Source organism: Poecile atricapillus, chromosome 3 (genome assembly GCF_030490865.1).
Source record: "Poecile atricapillus isolate bPoeAtr1 chromosome 3, bPoeAtr1.hap1, whole genome shotgun sequence".
Lineage (NCBI taxonomy): Eukaryota > Metazoa > Chordata > Aves > Passeriformes > Paridae > Poecile > Poecile atricapillus.
The window spans coordinates 105,217,304-105,231,239 of NC_081251.1; the positions used below are offsets into that span (position 1 = coordinate 105,217,304).

Below are 13,936 nucleotides of genomic sequence, written 5' to 3' on the forward strand. Positions count from 1 at the left end.
TGCTCTGCACTTTCCCCCCTCACCTTGAGGTCACTCCTGTTATTGTCCAGAAAAATCAGATTCATTAGCCAGTGTGCAACAAGCCAACAACTACACACTCAAGAGAGACATTTGATTATTTGTTTCAGAGTTGCACAACTCTGGAAACCTGGATGATTTGTGGTATTCTACAAAATCTGGATGATTGGTGGTATTCTACAGAGGATGCCCCCCAGGATTTTCCAGGCCATTATTTATACACAGATATTTAGTACTAGTAACCTCCTGAGTACATGTTGAGGGCAACCCAAAATGGGTTTCTGTGTTCCATATCTATCTGTGCCCCAAATTGTTATTGTCTCTAAGACCCTGGAACCTGAAAAGAGAACTGGAGTGGGAGGTGTCACAGCCCCTTTTAAAGTCTTTGTTCACAAGGGGTCAGTGAGATTTAGCAATTCTGTTTCCAGTGGTTATTTACTGTTATTTTTTTTTGCCTGTTGCTGTTTCACTTGTTGGTAAACTTATTTTTTCACTTACGTCTATTTGTATTCACTCCTGATTGGTGGAAGGGGATTGGTTAAATCTAAAGGGAGATAACTTATTTAGAGCATCCACCTCTTAAATTGTCTTAAACCAAAACACTACAACTTCTCTACTAGGACTGGTTAGTAATTATACAAACTAGGTGACCCACCTAATTTCCGTACACGCTCAGAGAAAGATTTTTCACCAGGCCAGCACCTTTTTCACCTACATGTGTGATTTTTTTAGTACTATAACGAACATATTTCATAGGATACATGGACCATGAGTGTTTCACCAAGCTGACAACGGGTACATCAACATTTTGATGTTCTTCAACCTTAGAGCCTGTTAGCTCCACTGTGTCCTTGACTAGAAGATGTTAACCACCGCGTGATTCAAGATAATTTTTACACATTCCGCATTTTCCGACACACCTTCCTGACCTTGAGGCGCTTCGCCTATTTTTTATTTTTTATTTTTTAAGGCCATTTTCGCGGAGCTCCCGCCCTGCGGGGCTCAACCGCCGCGGGACCGCCCTCCCCTCCCCTCACGGAGCCGCGCGGCCGCCCCGCGCCTGCGCCGTGGGGGCGGGGCCGCCCGCGAGCCGGGGGGCGGCGGCGCCATGGCCGGGCCGGCGGGGGCGGCGTGAGTTTGGGAGAGAGGGAGGGAGGGAGGGAAGAGGGAAAAGGGAGGAGGAAGGAAGTGCGGGCGGCGGGACAGTGGTCTGTGTGAGAGCGAGGGGCACCCCGCGGGGTGTGCCGGGTCGGGCCCGCGCTGGCCCAGGCTCTGCCGGGCTCTCGGCTCCCGCCTGCATTCCTGGCTCCGGGGCGCCAGCGGGAAGCTTTTCCCTTGCAGTAAATGTTGGCGTGCCCTGACAAAGGCAGGGAAGTGACAGTCGCGATTCTCTCCAGGCAAACGGCGGTAGGGGGTTAGCGGTGCCAGGCTGCTGTGCCTCCTCATTTTTCCAGCCTCCGCTTTCCTGCGGTGGAGCTCGTGTCTCCTCCAAGGATCCCCCGGTCCCTGCGGCTTTTCTCCCTCCGGTGACATTTAGCTCTGGGGTGGCTGCAGCTGAGGCCTTCCTGGAGGATCGGATGATCACCCCGTAGATCTGCAGCGATTGCCACCTGCATGTCTCTGCCTGCTGATAGAAGCCAGGAAGATTTTTAATTTAGTTGCAATGCCATCTTCCTGATTTCTGTGTCATGACAACGTACAGTTCCCTTTCACTTAAGCTGATCCATTCTTTATGTGTATGTTTGCCTGTGATTTTGTTTTCCTCCATTTTTATGAAATTTTGTCTTACCTTTGTTTTTGGAAATACTCTGTAATCACCTTGATTTTAAATTCCTCCCCTTCACACCTTCTTCATGCTTCCTGAATTCACATGAAGAGGTTACATATGTTTAAAAAACCTTGTTTAATTCGGCTTCATCAATTGGTTTCCTTTCTTTTCATCACTCTATCAAAAAAAGAAAAAAAATATATAATTTTGCTCCCTATAAATCACCACCGACTGATTTTTAGTAATTTGTTTTTAATGATGCTGTGTGAGGCCTTGTAGCTTTTGTGGGTTGTGCTTTGCTGTGTTGGAGATAGGAGAGGAGGGCACTCAATTCCCTGGATCTTGTATCTTGCCTTTAAAACATTAATTTTAAGTTGTCCTCGTCCAGTCTTCTGGGACCTCCCTCACCAATCAGGAACTAGCAAAGATAACTGCCCAGAGAAGCTGTGGGATCTTTATCCTCCAAGTTTTTCAGAATGCTCTTGGATATAGTCCGTGGCCACATGGAGGGTCCCAACAGCTGCCCCTGCTGTGAGCAGGATGTTGGATGAGGTCCTCTCCCACCATAGTCACTGTACATAACTTCTCTGAACCCTCCTTATTTTGTGCCTTATTAGGCCTCTGTAGCAATGGGGGAAAAGAAAATTCGTGCTGCTCCATGCCTTACGTGAGCTGTGGGACTGAAAGAGGTGCTAAATGAGGCTGCATTCCTTCTGTTCATTGGGAAAGTAGTGTCCAGTGTCGTGGGCATCATACTTTCAGATCCTTCTATCAGGTCGGGAAAATAAAACAGATCTTTTCTCTTCTGTTGGATGTAGGAGTGATGTGGGAACCACCTGTTCTGTGTGAAGGACAAGGAATAGACCACTTGATAAAGGGAAGAAACAAAACATCCCATTAAATGGAAGCCATGAAGATATCAAAGCGGTTCTTCGCTTTTGGGATTTTGACATGCATAGCTGTTTATGTTGCATACATAAAATGGCACTTGAGCTCCAAACCATTTGTGGGAGTCACAGAAGGAGCTGCTGAAAGCAGGGGAGATAAACTGACCCATCAGGCAGTGACCACAGATCTCTCTGTCTTTTATGGAATTATGTTTGATGCAGGAAGCACGGGAACTCGCATCCATATATTTAAATTTGCACAGCAGTCAAGAGGTATGTCCTGCCCATTGAGTGACAGATTAAGTCTTCCATAAATTGTGGAGGAGATTATTGATGACAGTTTTCTAGGGTTTACTTGAACATACATTCTTCAGGTCTTTCCAGAGAGCTATCAGGAGGTTTACTATGGTTCAGGCATGTGTATGTGGGTGAAATTATGAAAATGTTCAACAAGGAGAAAATGCTGTAATGTCAGAATATGAAGTAAGTAGCAGCTGTACTTTTAGAGTAGTGTCATGAAAAAAAGGCCATTTTTCATCACATTGGTGGAAGAGAGAATTATAAATTCAAACTGCCCTGTTTCCCCAAATTTTTTAGGTTGTTTGGTGTCTCCTGGTGGTGAGCTGCTTCTCTCTAAAGTGTCCAGTTTAATGCATCCTTGGCTTTATTGTTTGGTTTAAACCGCAAAATGAAACAAAAATTGCAAATCGTTTGATTAAAAGTGCTGTGTATTGCATCTGGACAGAAGTTACTTCGGAGAATTGAGACAAAGTGTACAAAAAAGCTCCAGATTTCCTCTGGAGTAGTAAGCTTAATTTGTTTATATGTTGTCAGCTACGTTTGTGAAACTCTTAACGAGCCTGGGTGGGGCTGTTAGTAGGTGATCTAAAGGCTCTGTTGAGGATTAGCAGTGTGGTGTATGGTGTGATTGGCCTTTGGGGAGCACCTTAGGTTTGCATAATGGATTGGTGTAAGGCTCAACCACCAAAGGTGTTCAACGACAGTCCTTGGATTCCTTATTTTTTCGTATCTCCAAGTTTTTGCTTCTTCCTTTGCCTGCCTGCTTCATTTGAAACAAAATTTCAGAATGTATCGCAGCAAACTTTATGGAGTGTAGCGTTGCCTGGACTGTAGGTTTAAACAAAGTACTTCAGCTTTCCGGAATATTGAAGTGTTTACTGAAGTATCCCTCTGCTGCCATTGAAAACAGTGGGAAAGCTACCATTAGGTTTTGCTGGAATCAAGTTCAGCCAGAACAGAGCAGGCTGAAACAAGAGGTCTTTTTTTGCAGGTTTGAAAAGCTGCACGTGGCAGGTGTTAAGGCCTCAAAGAGAGCTTGAACCGATTTGGTGACTGATGTCCATAGTGGACAGCAGCACCTGACAGCCAGTCATGGCTTTAAAAGTGGTTTTCTCAGATTCTAATTCCACAGCCTGGGCTGTATTTAAAGGTTAGGTAGCTGATAATAGTTCATTAAACAGAAGCTTCAATTCACTTCAATTAGCACATAATAATGGAATTTTTGATGGTTTTCTTTTTGTGTATGCAAAATTATTTGTACCATTACTTATTTTAGAATACTGCTTTTGAACAGAGACTCCCAGGTTAACCCGTGAGACGTTTAAAGCACTGAAACCAGGTCTCTCTGCATATGCTGATGATGTCGAAAAGGTAATTTAAGTTACTTCTTTCCTGTCTCACTTTCCTTCTGGTTTGCAGAGATTTAGGGACTCGTAAGAGTCAGACTTAGACCCAGCTCATAATGTTTTACAAAAGCCTTTGCTTTCCAAGAATTCGAGCCTTTTGTAGCCAAGAAATTTGGTGGCAGAGTGTTTTGTTTCACTGTTTGAAAAAGTGACCCTTTCTGTTTTGGACGTGTTGATCAAAGATTTCCATTATATCCACTAGGCCTTATGCTGTAGTGAGATAGCAAGTCCTGCACCTTTTCTTGATCCCTTTTGATATTAATTTGTTTCTGTTTCACAGTAACAGTGAATCATAGCTGTGATCACCCTTTTGATCTTTGAAAAGAGTTTTTAAGATGCCTTTTATTGTTCTTTCTTGGCTCACAGAGTAGCCAGGGAATAAAAGAGCTCCTGGAGGTGGCAAAGAAGGAAGTTCCTATGGAGCTGTGGAAGTTTACTCCTCTGGTCCTGAAAGCCACAGCTGGCCTACGGTTGCTGCCAGGAGAGAAAGCTCAGAAGTTGCTCGAAAAGGTATTATCTCCTGTCATTCAGTTTGCTTTCCAGAAAACATCCTCCTGTTAAAAATGCAGCCCCCTAGGACATTCCTGCAATCTAGGCTGTCCATCTCCTGCCTTTCCCATGTACGTATATTTCCTTGAGGGTCACCAATTCCAACAAAGCAAATGGGATTCCCTTCCCTACCCATGTCCATCCCTTGTTAATGGCATTTCTGAGCAGTCTTTGTGCTTGAAAACCAATGACATCCATCCCTGTTTCTGCACCAAACAGCAGGGCCAGCACAAAAAGGCTGCTGCTTGTTGGACTCTTGAACTTCAAACAAAGTGGTGAGCAGCAGTCAGAATCTGGCCCAGGAAGAGGAGTAGTAATGTAAAACTGGGGTTTTAAAAAGCTTGTTTTTCAGTTGAAAAAGTATTTCTCTGAATGTAGCTTTTATTTGAACTAGGTGAAGGAGATTTTTCAGGCCTCCCCCTTCTTTGTGAGGGACAATTGCGTGTCGATAATGAATGGAACTGATGAAGGTAAGCAACTTTGTGGAGACTCTTTCTGCAGTTCTGGAAATTCCTGCTGCACTGTGACAAATCCCTGCCTACTTTAGTAGGAACCCATAAGACAGAAGCAGAGTTTTTATGCAGCCACAGGCAGTGCCTGCCAAAGAAATCTTGTTCCATATTTTCCAATTTGAAGTCCTGAGCTCTTTCCTGATCTTGAAAGCTCTTGAGTGTTGAGCACTGTAGGATGCCTGTAGGATTCCTGTAGGATCACCAGAAAGCCACCGTGGAGGTGTTCCAATCAGCACTTCTGGAAAAGTTTCTGAATATCTGCTTGTCTTCAACAATTGGGCTAGCCCACTCTGCTCTTGAAAATGCTTATCAGAGCTCTCTGGAAGTATTTGATCATAATGTTAATTATAACTCATCCGATGAGTGGGAATGTGAGTTCAATCTGAAAAAAAAATTGTTTTATAGGGAAGAAAATACATGTTAAAGTAAGATCATGTTCATCCAAAAATGTTGAGGACAGGATGTCACAATTCTGAGTAACTGAGTGTTGAAAAGTGTTTTAAATCTGCTCGGAAACCAAGCTTTAAAATAGCTGAAGCTGTTTATGAGTTTCTCTTCTTGCTACTTAATGGAGGATAAACATTATTTTTCTTTTGTTTTAAAATCAGTAATAGCAGTGATAGCTTAGGTTCAGCCGAGGATTGAAGTGGGCCATGCTCTCTGGCATGGCTTGAGTTTTAACCACACGGCTAAATATTTGAATTTGTTAACATAAGGCCACTGATTCACCTAATTTATGGGGAACAGTTTATAAAACAAGAAGAGGACAAAAACAGCATAGCTCAGAAAATTGCTTAGAGGAAAACAGACAAAATTAGAACACTGAAAGATGAAAATCCTTAGTATTCATAAAGAAAACTGGAGTGCCTGACTTCAAACAAAAGCCAACAGTGGATGTTTTCCTAGAAAATGGACAATGTGAGTTTCAGTTATCTCTTTGTCTTTTAGCTAAGGACTGAAGCCTTTGTGACTTCCTGCCTAAGTTTTTGACCTGTGAAATACAGACTTCTCCGGGCATTTCGTACATGGGGTTTCTCTCCCAAATATCAGATAAGCTCGGATAGAGAAGGTCATTCTCTTTGTTCAAATAGTCTAATCCTGGGTTTGTCAGCCATTGACAGTTCTGGAAACCTTGTAATATGGCTTGCCTTGTTGTTGCTGCTGTTAGATAAAACTAAATATTATGCTCTAAGCAAGTGTCTTTTGAATCTTTTCCTTATTAGGTATTTCAGCCTGGATCACAATAAATTTTTTAACAGGTATGTATACATGAGCATGTTTATAAAGATATGACCAATGCTGTGAAATTCCTGCTCTTTTTTGCCCCTGTGTGGAATTTGCTCATTCATTGGGGTGGAATGGGAGAAAGAAGACTCTGAGAATAAGTCAGCAGTTTGTTTTTGGCATGGTCTATTTAAGTCATCAGGATTTTGTCCTTTTACTTGATGGAGTGAGGAGTTTAATCCTTTTTCCTAGATGTTTAATGTAGCTTTTCTTTCAGTTCCCTGTAGGGTACCAGAGCATTTTATTCCTTTTTAGAGCCTGCTGTGACTGTGGCTAAATTTTTTGTGTGAATATTCTAGATGTGCTTGGCAGCTGCAGAGAGTAAAATAAAGTGCTATGCTACTTCCTTACAGATTTATAACACAGAAATGCCACGGGTGTTTACACTGCTGAGTGAGAAAAGGGTAGCTGAAGATTAGAGAGAAAAGTAAGCTGAAGACCTCTCTGACAATACATAAAGCATTCTGCCATCCAAGTGTTCTGTTCAGCACACAGTGTGTGGGGCAATGTGCTCTGGAGCTTTTTATGCTCCCAGGAAATATCAGAAAGGTCAGCAATCTTCAAACATCAGCTATTGTGAGGTATACTGAGGTATTTGGCACAAACTGTCCTTGTCAGGAAGGTGCATTTGAAGGATCTAACTGAGAAGAATTAGATCTAAATGAGAGCAGAGGTCTTGGCTGGCAGCAGGAAGAATTCCAAGAGAGCTGAGTCTCTTAGGCCAGCTCTTTTCAGTCTGTCATCCCTTTGGCCATAGGAATCTGCAAAATATTGCTAAGGGATCAGGGAGAGGTGGCATTCCTCTGAGTTACAAAGCGGTTACCAGAGCAGAGTTTGCAAAAGATCTTTGCATCCAAAATGTTCAGGAATGCAGTAACCAAAGCTGCTGTGATTAGGACAGGAACAGCCACTGAAGAAATAAGAGATTCTTGTCTCTTTAAGGTTTTCAGGTCTCATAAAGCCAAAATTGGTGCCCAGTAGATAACAGTGTAATTTAGTGCTGTGCCAAAGCTGTGAGTGGAGTTAGATTGTTCTCTTTCCTGACCACTGTACTTCTGGTTTTGCTCCTAGCCAGTTTTTCACAGTGCCCACCATGGCTTTCTCTGTTCTGTCACACATTTCAGGCAGGCTAGATGATCCACAGAAGAGAAGTGTAGGGATGCTGGATTTGGGTGGTGGATCCACACAGATCACCTTCCTTCCGCGCACCAAGGTAACGTGAGCATGCACACTGTTGGGAAATGCTGCTGCAGGAATCTGTAACTGCTCAGATTTCTTTCCCTTGGAAACAAAGCAAGAGTTTCATCAGTGTGACATGAAACCACACTTGTGTCTTAGTCATATGTGCCTTTTTATATTCAGTCCCAGAGGCATTCACAACTCTTTGTCCATCCTCTTCGTCCAGCTCCATGGGTCAGTGGTGCTTGTGGCAAGTTTGCCAGGGCTGCTTTATCTTGTGGAGGACACCATGTTCACCTGAATTTCTTAATCCTTGACTTTCAGCTTGTACAGTTTATAACAAAGAAACCAAAAAGCAAGGCTATTAATGAATTCAAATCCAGCATTTAGCCTACACTGGGATTTAAGAACACAGTAAGGTGCCTTCTCAATCCTTGTTTCTGATTGTCCTGAGTTCACTCAGTTGCAAATGAATGCCATTCTAGCTTCCTGATGTGGCATTTTTACAGATATTCTGTGAAATCCCTCTGGTTCTGGTATTATAAGGCTCTGGCTTGAGCAGAATTTACTATTAGTGCTCATAGTAAAGCTGCACAAAAGCAGAGGGATGGGATGCTGTATCCAGTGTCCCAGCCTGGGATAATCAAGACACTGCACTGTTTCAGCAGAATGGCAAGGGATGTGAAGGGTCCAGTATGTGGAAATTCTGAGCATAGAGAAGGAGTTAAGTTATGAGCAGCATGATCAGCACTGTGGCCTGAGCTTTTCTCCCCACAAACACTCTAGCTGTGCTGATGCACTTGGGGAACAGGCTACCCTTTCATTCTTTCAGACCAAAGGCTGGTCCTCGCTCTGTTCCTTGGCAAGCGCAGGGATGTGCTTTTCCTCTGGCTTGTGCAAGTTCACAGATGAATTCACTCTAGTAGGAAGTTAATGCGTGCCTGGCCTTCCTATTAGTTTGCACACAGTCCCTGTAGTAGGGATCATGTGAAGAGGCAGTTGCTGTAGCCTCTGGACAAAAGCAGTTAAGAGCTGGAGTAAGGATTCCTTTTTGATGACAGTAATTCTTTCATACAGCATATTGGTGTGGACACAAATATAACCAGTTTAAACCCTGTCATGTGAAGTCACTCTTAGCTCCAGGTTTTATGGTTGCCTTGCATATGAGCAGTCAAATTGAAATCCTTGCAAATTCATCATTTCTCTCTGAATCATGCTAGGATTATTTCACATTTTTCTTAATGGGTTGGAAGATTACCTTGTTGATGTTTGCTGTTGGCTGACAGAAACCTGCCAGTGACATCTTTTTCTCCCTCCAGGCAACTCTCCAGACATCACCATCTGGCCACACAACTTCATTTCAGATGTTTAACCACACCTACAAGCTGTATTCGTACAGGTTAGTTGTGGAAAAGAGAGCACAGTGCTCAGATAGAAGCTTTCTGTGAAGCCAGGGAGACTGAGGTGCTTTTCTGGAGTGGGGTCCTTGCAAATGAATGCCAAAAGAAGCAGAGAAACTGCTTCTTCTGAGCCACGTGATTTTGGCTGCCCACCATGTGCCCACCAAGTCCCTCTATCACTCCCATTCCATTAACAGGACAGGGGGAAGAAAATACTACAAAAAGCTTATGGGTCAAGATAAGGACAGGGAGGTCACCAGTTATTGTCATGGGCAAAACAGACTTGACTTTAATTTATTCAGTATTTAATTTAGTTTAGTTTATTGCCAATTAAACAGTAAGAGAATGAGAAATAAGAACAAAATCAAAAATGCTTTCCTTCCACCTTTCCTCCTTCCCAGTCTCATCTTCACTTCCAACTCTTACACCTTCTCACTGCTGAGCAGCACAGAAAGATGGAGAATGGGGGTTGCAGTCAGTTCATCATGCTTTGTCTCTGTTATTTCTTCTTCCTCACTGTCTTCTCTGCTCCCAGTGTTTTGGGCAGAGGCTAGCAGCTTTTTCCCACCCATGTTTGTTGTGGGGTGTGTTTGGGCTCAGAAAGCCAGTTATGTATGCAAGTGTCTGGGCTGCCTTTGAAGGAGGGTAGGAGTACCCAGTGAGGTACTAGGAGTAGAGTTACAGAAATGCCATTGCCAGTTCTCCAAGATCCAGATTACAACTGACAGGTGTTGCCTGAGCTTTTTCAAAGAGAAATTATCCTTCTGGATAAGGTAGTATGAGAGCAGGCTGTCACACTGTTCCTGTCACATGCATGAGCTGCTGACTTGAGCCACTTTGCCATGGCTATGTAGAGGAGACTGGCATATCCCAGCTAGGTTGTCAGTGGAATATCAGAGGAAGGATGTCTGTTGCTCACAGAGACTTTTCTCCCTTTGCAGTTACCTGGGACTTGGGCTGATGTCAGCAAGGCTCGCCATTTTGGGAGGAGTTGAGGGAAAACCCTGTAAGTTATGGGCAGTCCTCAGATCCTGGTTCTGAGTTCAGGCTATATAGTCCTGTGGTGGGGGGAGGAGCTGTGTATCCCCTTCCCACTGGGCTTGAGGTTCCTGAGTGGCATGTGGGCTCCTGTCACCATGGCTGGGTGCATTTGAGATGAATGCAGGAGGTGACACTGACAGATCCCAGGAGACCTAGATTCTTGCCAGCCTCAGGTTGGGGGCAGCCATGGGACATCCAAACCATGACTGGGCTGTGGAGGGGCCTTGCTGAGGCTGCAGGGCTGGGGGTGGAGGATCTGAATTCACTCCTTACATTTTTTCCTAATGTGGCTTTGCTTTACTTCTGCAGTAGGAGAAGGGGAAGAATTGATCAGCCCTTGTTTACCACCTGGCTTCAAATCCGAATGGCAACACGCTGAGATAGTGTACAAAATTAGAGGACAGAAGGCAGGTATAGTGATTTATCACTCTTGCTATCTAGGTTTAGCTGCTGTTAGCACAGTAAATGATACACTCTCATCCTCTTTCAAAGACAGCAGGCTCTGTTTGCTGTTCTGTATGGCTCCTCTTGTTGTGCTGTCAAAGAGATCCTTCAGTTCCTTTGTCTTGTGCCATGATGTGTCTGTCCAGTCAGTAAAGCTGCTAGAAGTGATGCAGATGGAGTTGAGCAGTCCTTGAACAGGTCTTTCAAAATCCTTCTGCCTCAAATGATGTTGTCCATCTCTGATTTATGACACAGTCCCAACCTGAGGATGGTAGGTGTCTGCCTCTCGGAGAAGATGCAGATTTCAGTTCTCTGTGAATAGTTTTGCTATTTTTCAAAAAGGAGCCTGTTTCCTGGCAGATCCTAAATAAATTCTCTATATATTTAACTCTCAGCCATATGATGGGGTTTTTTTGTCTTCTTTTAGGTGAACCTCTCTATGAGTCTTGTTCTAATAAAGTGGCAAAGATGCTCTACAAAAAAGTGCATAGAGCTGGGGAAGTGAAGGACCTAGACTTTTACATTTTCTCCTACTACTATGACTGTGCGGCAGAGGCTGGTCTCATAGGTATGTCTGCTCCTGAGTTGGTTTCATTTTAAATGGCAAGTTATGGAAGCAGTGGGAACACTTGCACACATCATGATGCTTTGCTAAGCTGTCGTGGAAATTAGTCTGTTGTTACACTGCTGTGTAGCACTGATTTTGACTTGATATTAATTTCTATAGAGAAGATACTGGGGCTGTGAAATAGGACCTAAAGCCTTTGATAATAGTTTTTAAACAAACTGTTTGCATTTCAGAAATGGTTGTTACCTAATTAGCTCTACAATGTGAGATAGAAAAAACTTCATAATGATAAATTTATTGGGCAGTAAAGCAGTAAAAATTATTTGGGCTGTTTGCTTCACTGACCTTTTTAGATGTATTGAAGATTTTCAGATATTTCCACATGCATTCAGAATGAATCACATCTCTTTTTCAGTGCTGTGTTTGTGTACAAAAGGCCATCACATTCAGTGGTAAAAAGCAGATAATAAGATTGCAAGTTAGTTTGGACATACACCCCTCTTCAGCCACTCTCCTTTTATAAATAATTTTAGATTCAATGTGTTGCAGAGCACCACTGCCCTGTCAGGTCTGGTCACAGGTGTTCCCTGTCCAGGCACCACTGGACAGGGCAGTGCAGAAATGGGAGTCAGGTGAAATGGTCTGTAAGTTTTGTTTCTGTAAGAAGCAAAGCTAAAGGTTCTTCATAAACCAAGGTTTTTGAATCTATATTGAGAATCTTTTAAAGGTTCTTTTACCTTTGAAACTAGTTTGACTTTTGACATTGATTTCAGTGGCTCAAGGTTTGATTTCCAGACAACTTTTATGACTTGAGTCTACAATTGCCTTTATACAAAGACCACAAAAATCAGTGTTTTTTTTTTCTTTTAGATAAAGAAAAAGGAGGAAGTTTAACTGTCAGTGACTTTGAAATTGCAGCTAAATACGGTGAGTAAAATACAAACACACACTAGTAATTGTGTGTAAATTAATTCCAGGTGGCAAGTGTGGGACACACTAAGGAGGCTGATGCTTTTAAGTAAATATTGAGTCCCTCTAAATAGCATCTAACCAACATTTCTGCTTATTTCTGAAAATACTATTTTTATATTAACTTTCGCTTTTGCAGTGGGTTTTATTTTGAGTTTGTCTTTTTCTTTTATTCTGTTGGGGTTTTTAAATTTTGGTTTTGTCAATATTTGTTGAGTGCTGGTGCTGAAGAAAGATAACACACCTGAAGTTGCTCAGCTATTTGAAGACTTGAAGTAGATAGAAGAAAAGGCTCTTTTCCTGGAGAGATACAACAAACTGCTGTCTTAGGGGAGAGGTTGAATGTCTTGATCTTCCTTAAGCTTATGTGCTTATCCTTATGTGTGTAATGTCATTCCAGCCCCATTGTAACAGGTTCCATCACTGCACAGTTCAACTGACAAGAGCCGTTTTGTGGATTCATTTGAGGTTTTTCACAGCGGGGCTGTTGTTAGACCTGAGCCCACAGTGTGCATTCACACACTGTTTTCTTTCTTCTCAGTTTGTAAGACCATGGAAATCAGCCCTGGAAACAGCCCTTTTCTCTGCATGGACCTCACATACATCACCTTCCTGCTGCAGGAACTGGGCTTCCCAAAGAGCCAAGGCTTTAAGGTGAAGCTCAAAGTGGGTTTCTGGGGAGAGTGGGCAGGAGGGTGCCGAGGCAGGAGTCATCCTGCTGTGAGTTTGGTTCTTGATTGACCTTCTTGCTGCAACACATGGTCTGCAATCGTGGGTGCAGCAACACTCTCCCCACGATTGTTGTAACTGTCATAATTTTCAGCACTATATCCACCTTGCATGTTTCAGATTCTCACAAAGAACTGTGTTTTAACTTTTCTGCTTTTTTTTTTTTTTTTTTTTTTTTTTTTCCAGCTTGCCCGGAAAATTGACAATGTTGAAACGAGCTGGGCATTGGGAGCCACTTTTCATTACATCGACTCACTCAATAGACTGCAATACTAACACTCCTAGAAGGTGACTTTTTGAATTTCTATTTTTTGGAGGCCCAGCATGAAGCACATGAAGCACCTATTGAAGGGTGTGCTTTTGGCTTCCAGAGTCCTTTGGAAGATCACCATGAACTACACTCCTTTCCTTCCATCTCCTGCCAAGTCCCCACCATTGCTAGCTCTTTTTTACAGTGAAGAGTGTAAAGGAGAAGCCTTGATTTGACAGCATGTGCCATCAGCTTAATGTAAAACTTGATCATTTTGGAAGGAAAACCAGGACTTTGCAGGACATCTATGATCTCTATGAGAAAAATACAACTTTTTTGGAATATGCCTGTACTATGTGCTCGCAGTGTGCTGAAGTTGCTGAATGGTCACTCCAGAAGGACCTCTTTACTGTCCTGATTTCAGGGTGTTTTTTTCCTGTTTGTCAGCAGTTTTCAGTGATGATTTTTATTTTACTATTCCTGTGTTCAAAGGTAAACCTGTGTGTGTGCAAAAATGGTGCATTTACACACTATGCTGCTGACAGGCAGCAGCTTTGAAATGCAGCACGGAAGACACAGCTCTGTGTTCCAGTTGCTGAAGGAGAAAAGCTCAGGAACACTCTAGAACTGGA

At 42.9% G+C, this 13,936-nt stretch overlaps 1 protein-coding gene across 2 annotated transcripts; it reads left to right on the forward strand.

Annotated features, from left to right (window-relative positions):
• Positions 1 to 1,056: 1,056 nt before the first annotated feature.
• On the forward strand, positions 1,057 to 13,745 carry ENTPD6 (ectonucleoside triphosphate diphosphohydrolase 6). Of its 2 annotated transcripts, XM_058834673.1 has the most exons (14): positions 1,057 to 1,149; positions 2,605 to 2,946; positions 4,268 to 4,344; positions 4,746 to 4,889; positions 5,323 to 5,398; positions 6,664 to 6,699; positions 7,849 to 7,937; positions 9,223 to 9,302; positions 10,245 to 10,309; positions 10,654 to 10,755; positions 11,216 to 11,356; positions 12,227 to 12,283; positions 12,867 to 12,979; positions 13,241 to 13,745. In XM_058834673.1, the coding sequence occupies exons 2-14, from the start codon at positions 2,688 to 2,690 to the stop codon at positions 13,328 to 13,330; spliced, it is 1,329 nt and encodes a 442-aa protein (XP_058690656.1). In that variant the 5' UTR covers positions 1,057 to 1,149; positions 2,605 to 2,687; the 3' UTR covers positions 13,331 to 13,745. The 2 variants fall into 2 exon arrangements, with proteins under 2 accessions (XP_058690656.1, XP_058690657.1); XM_058834674.1 differs by lacking the exon at positions 1,057 to 1,149 and having other exon boundaries at positions 2,807 to 2,946; positions 4,250 to 4,344.
• Positions 13,746 to 13,936: the final 191 nt, after the last annotated feature.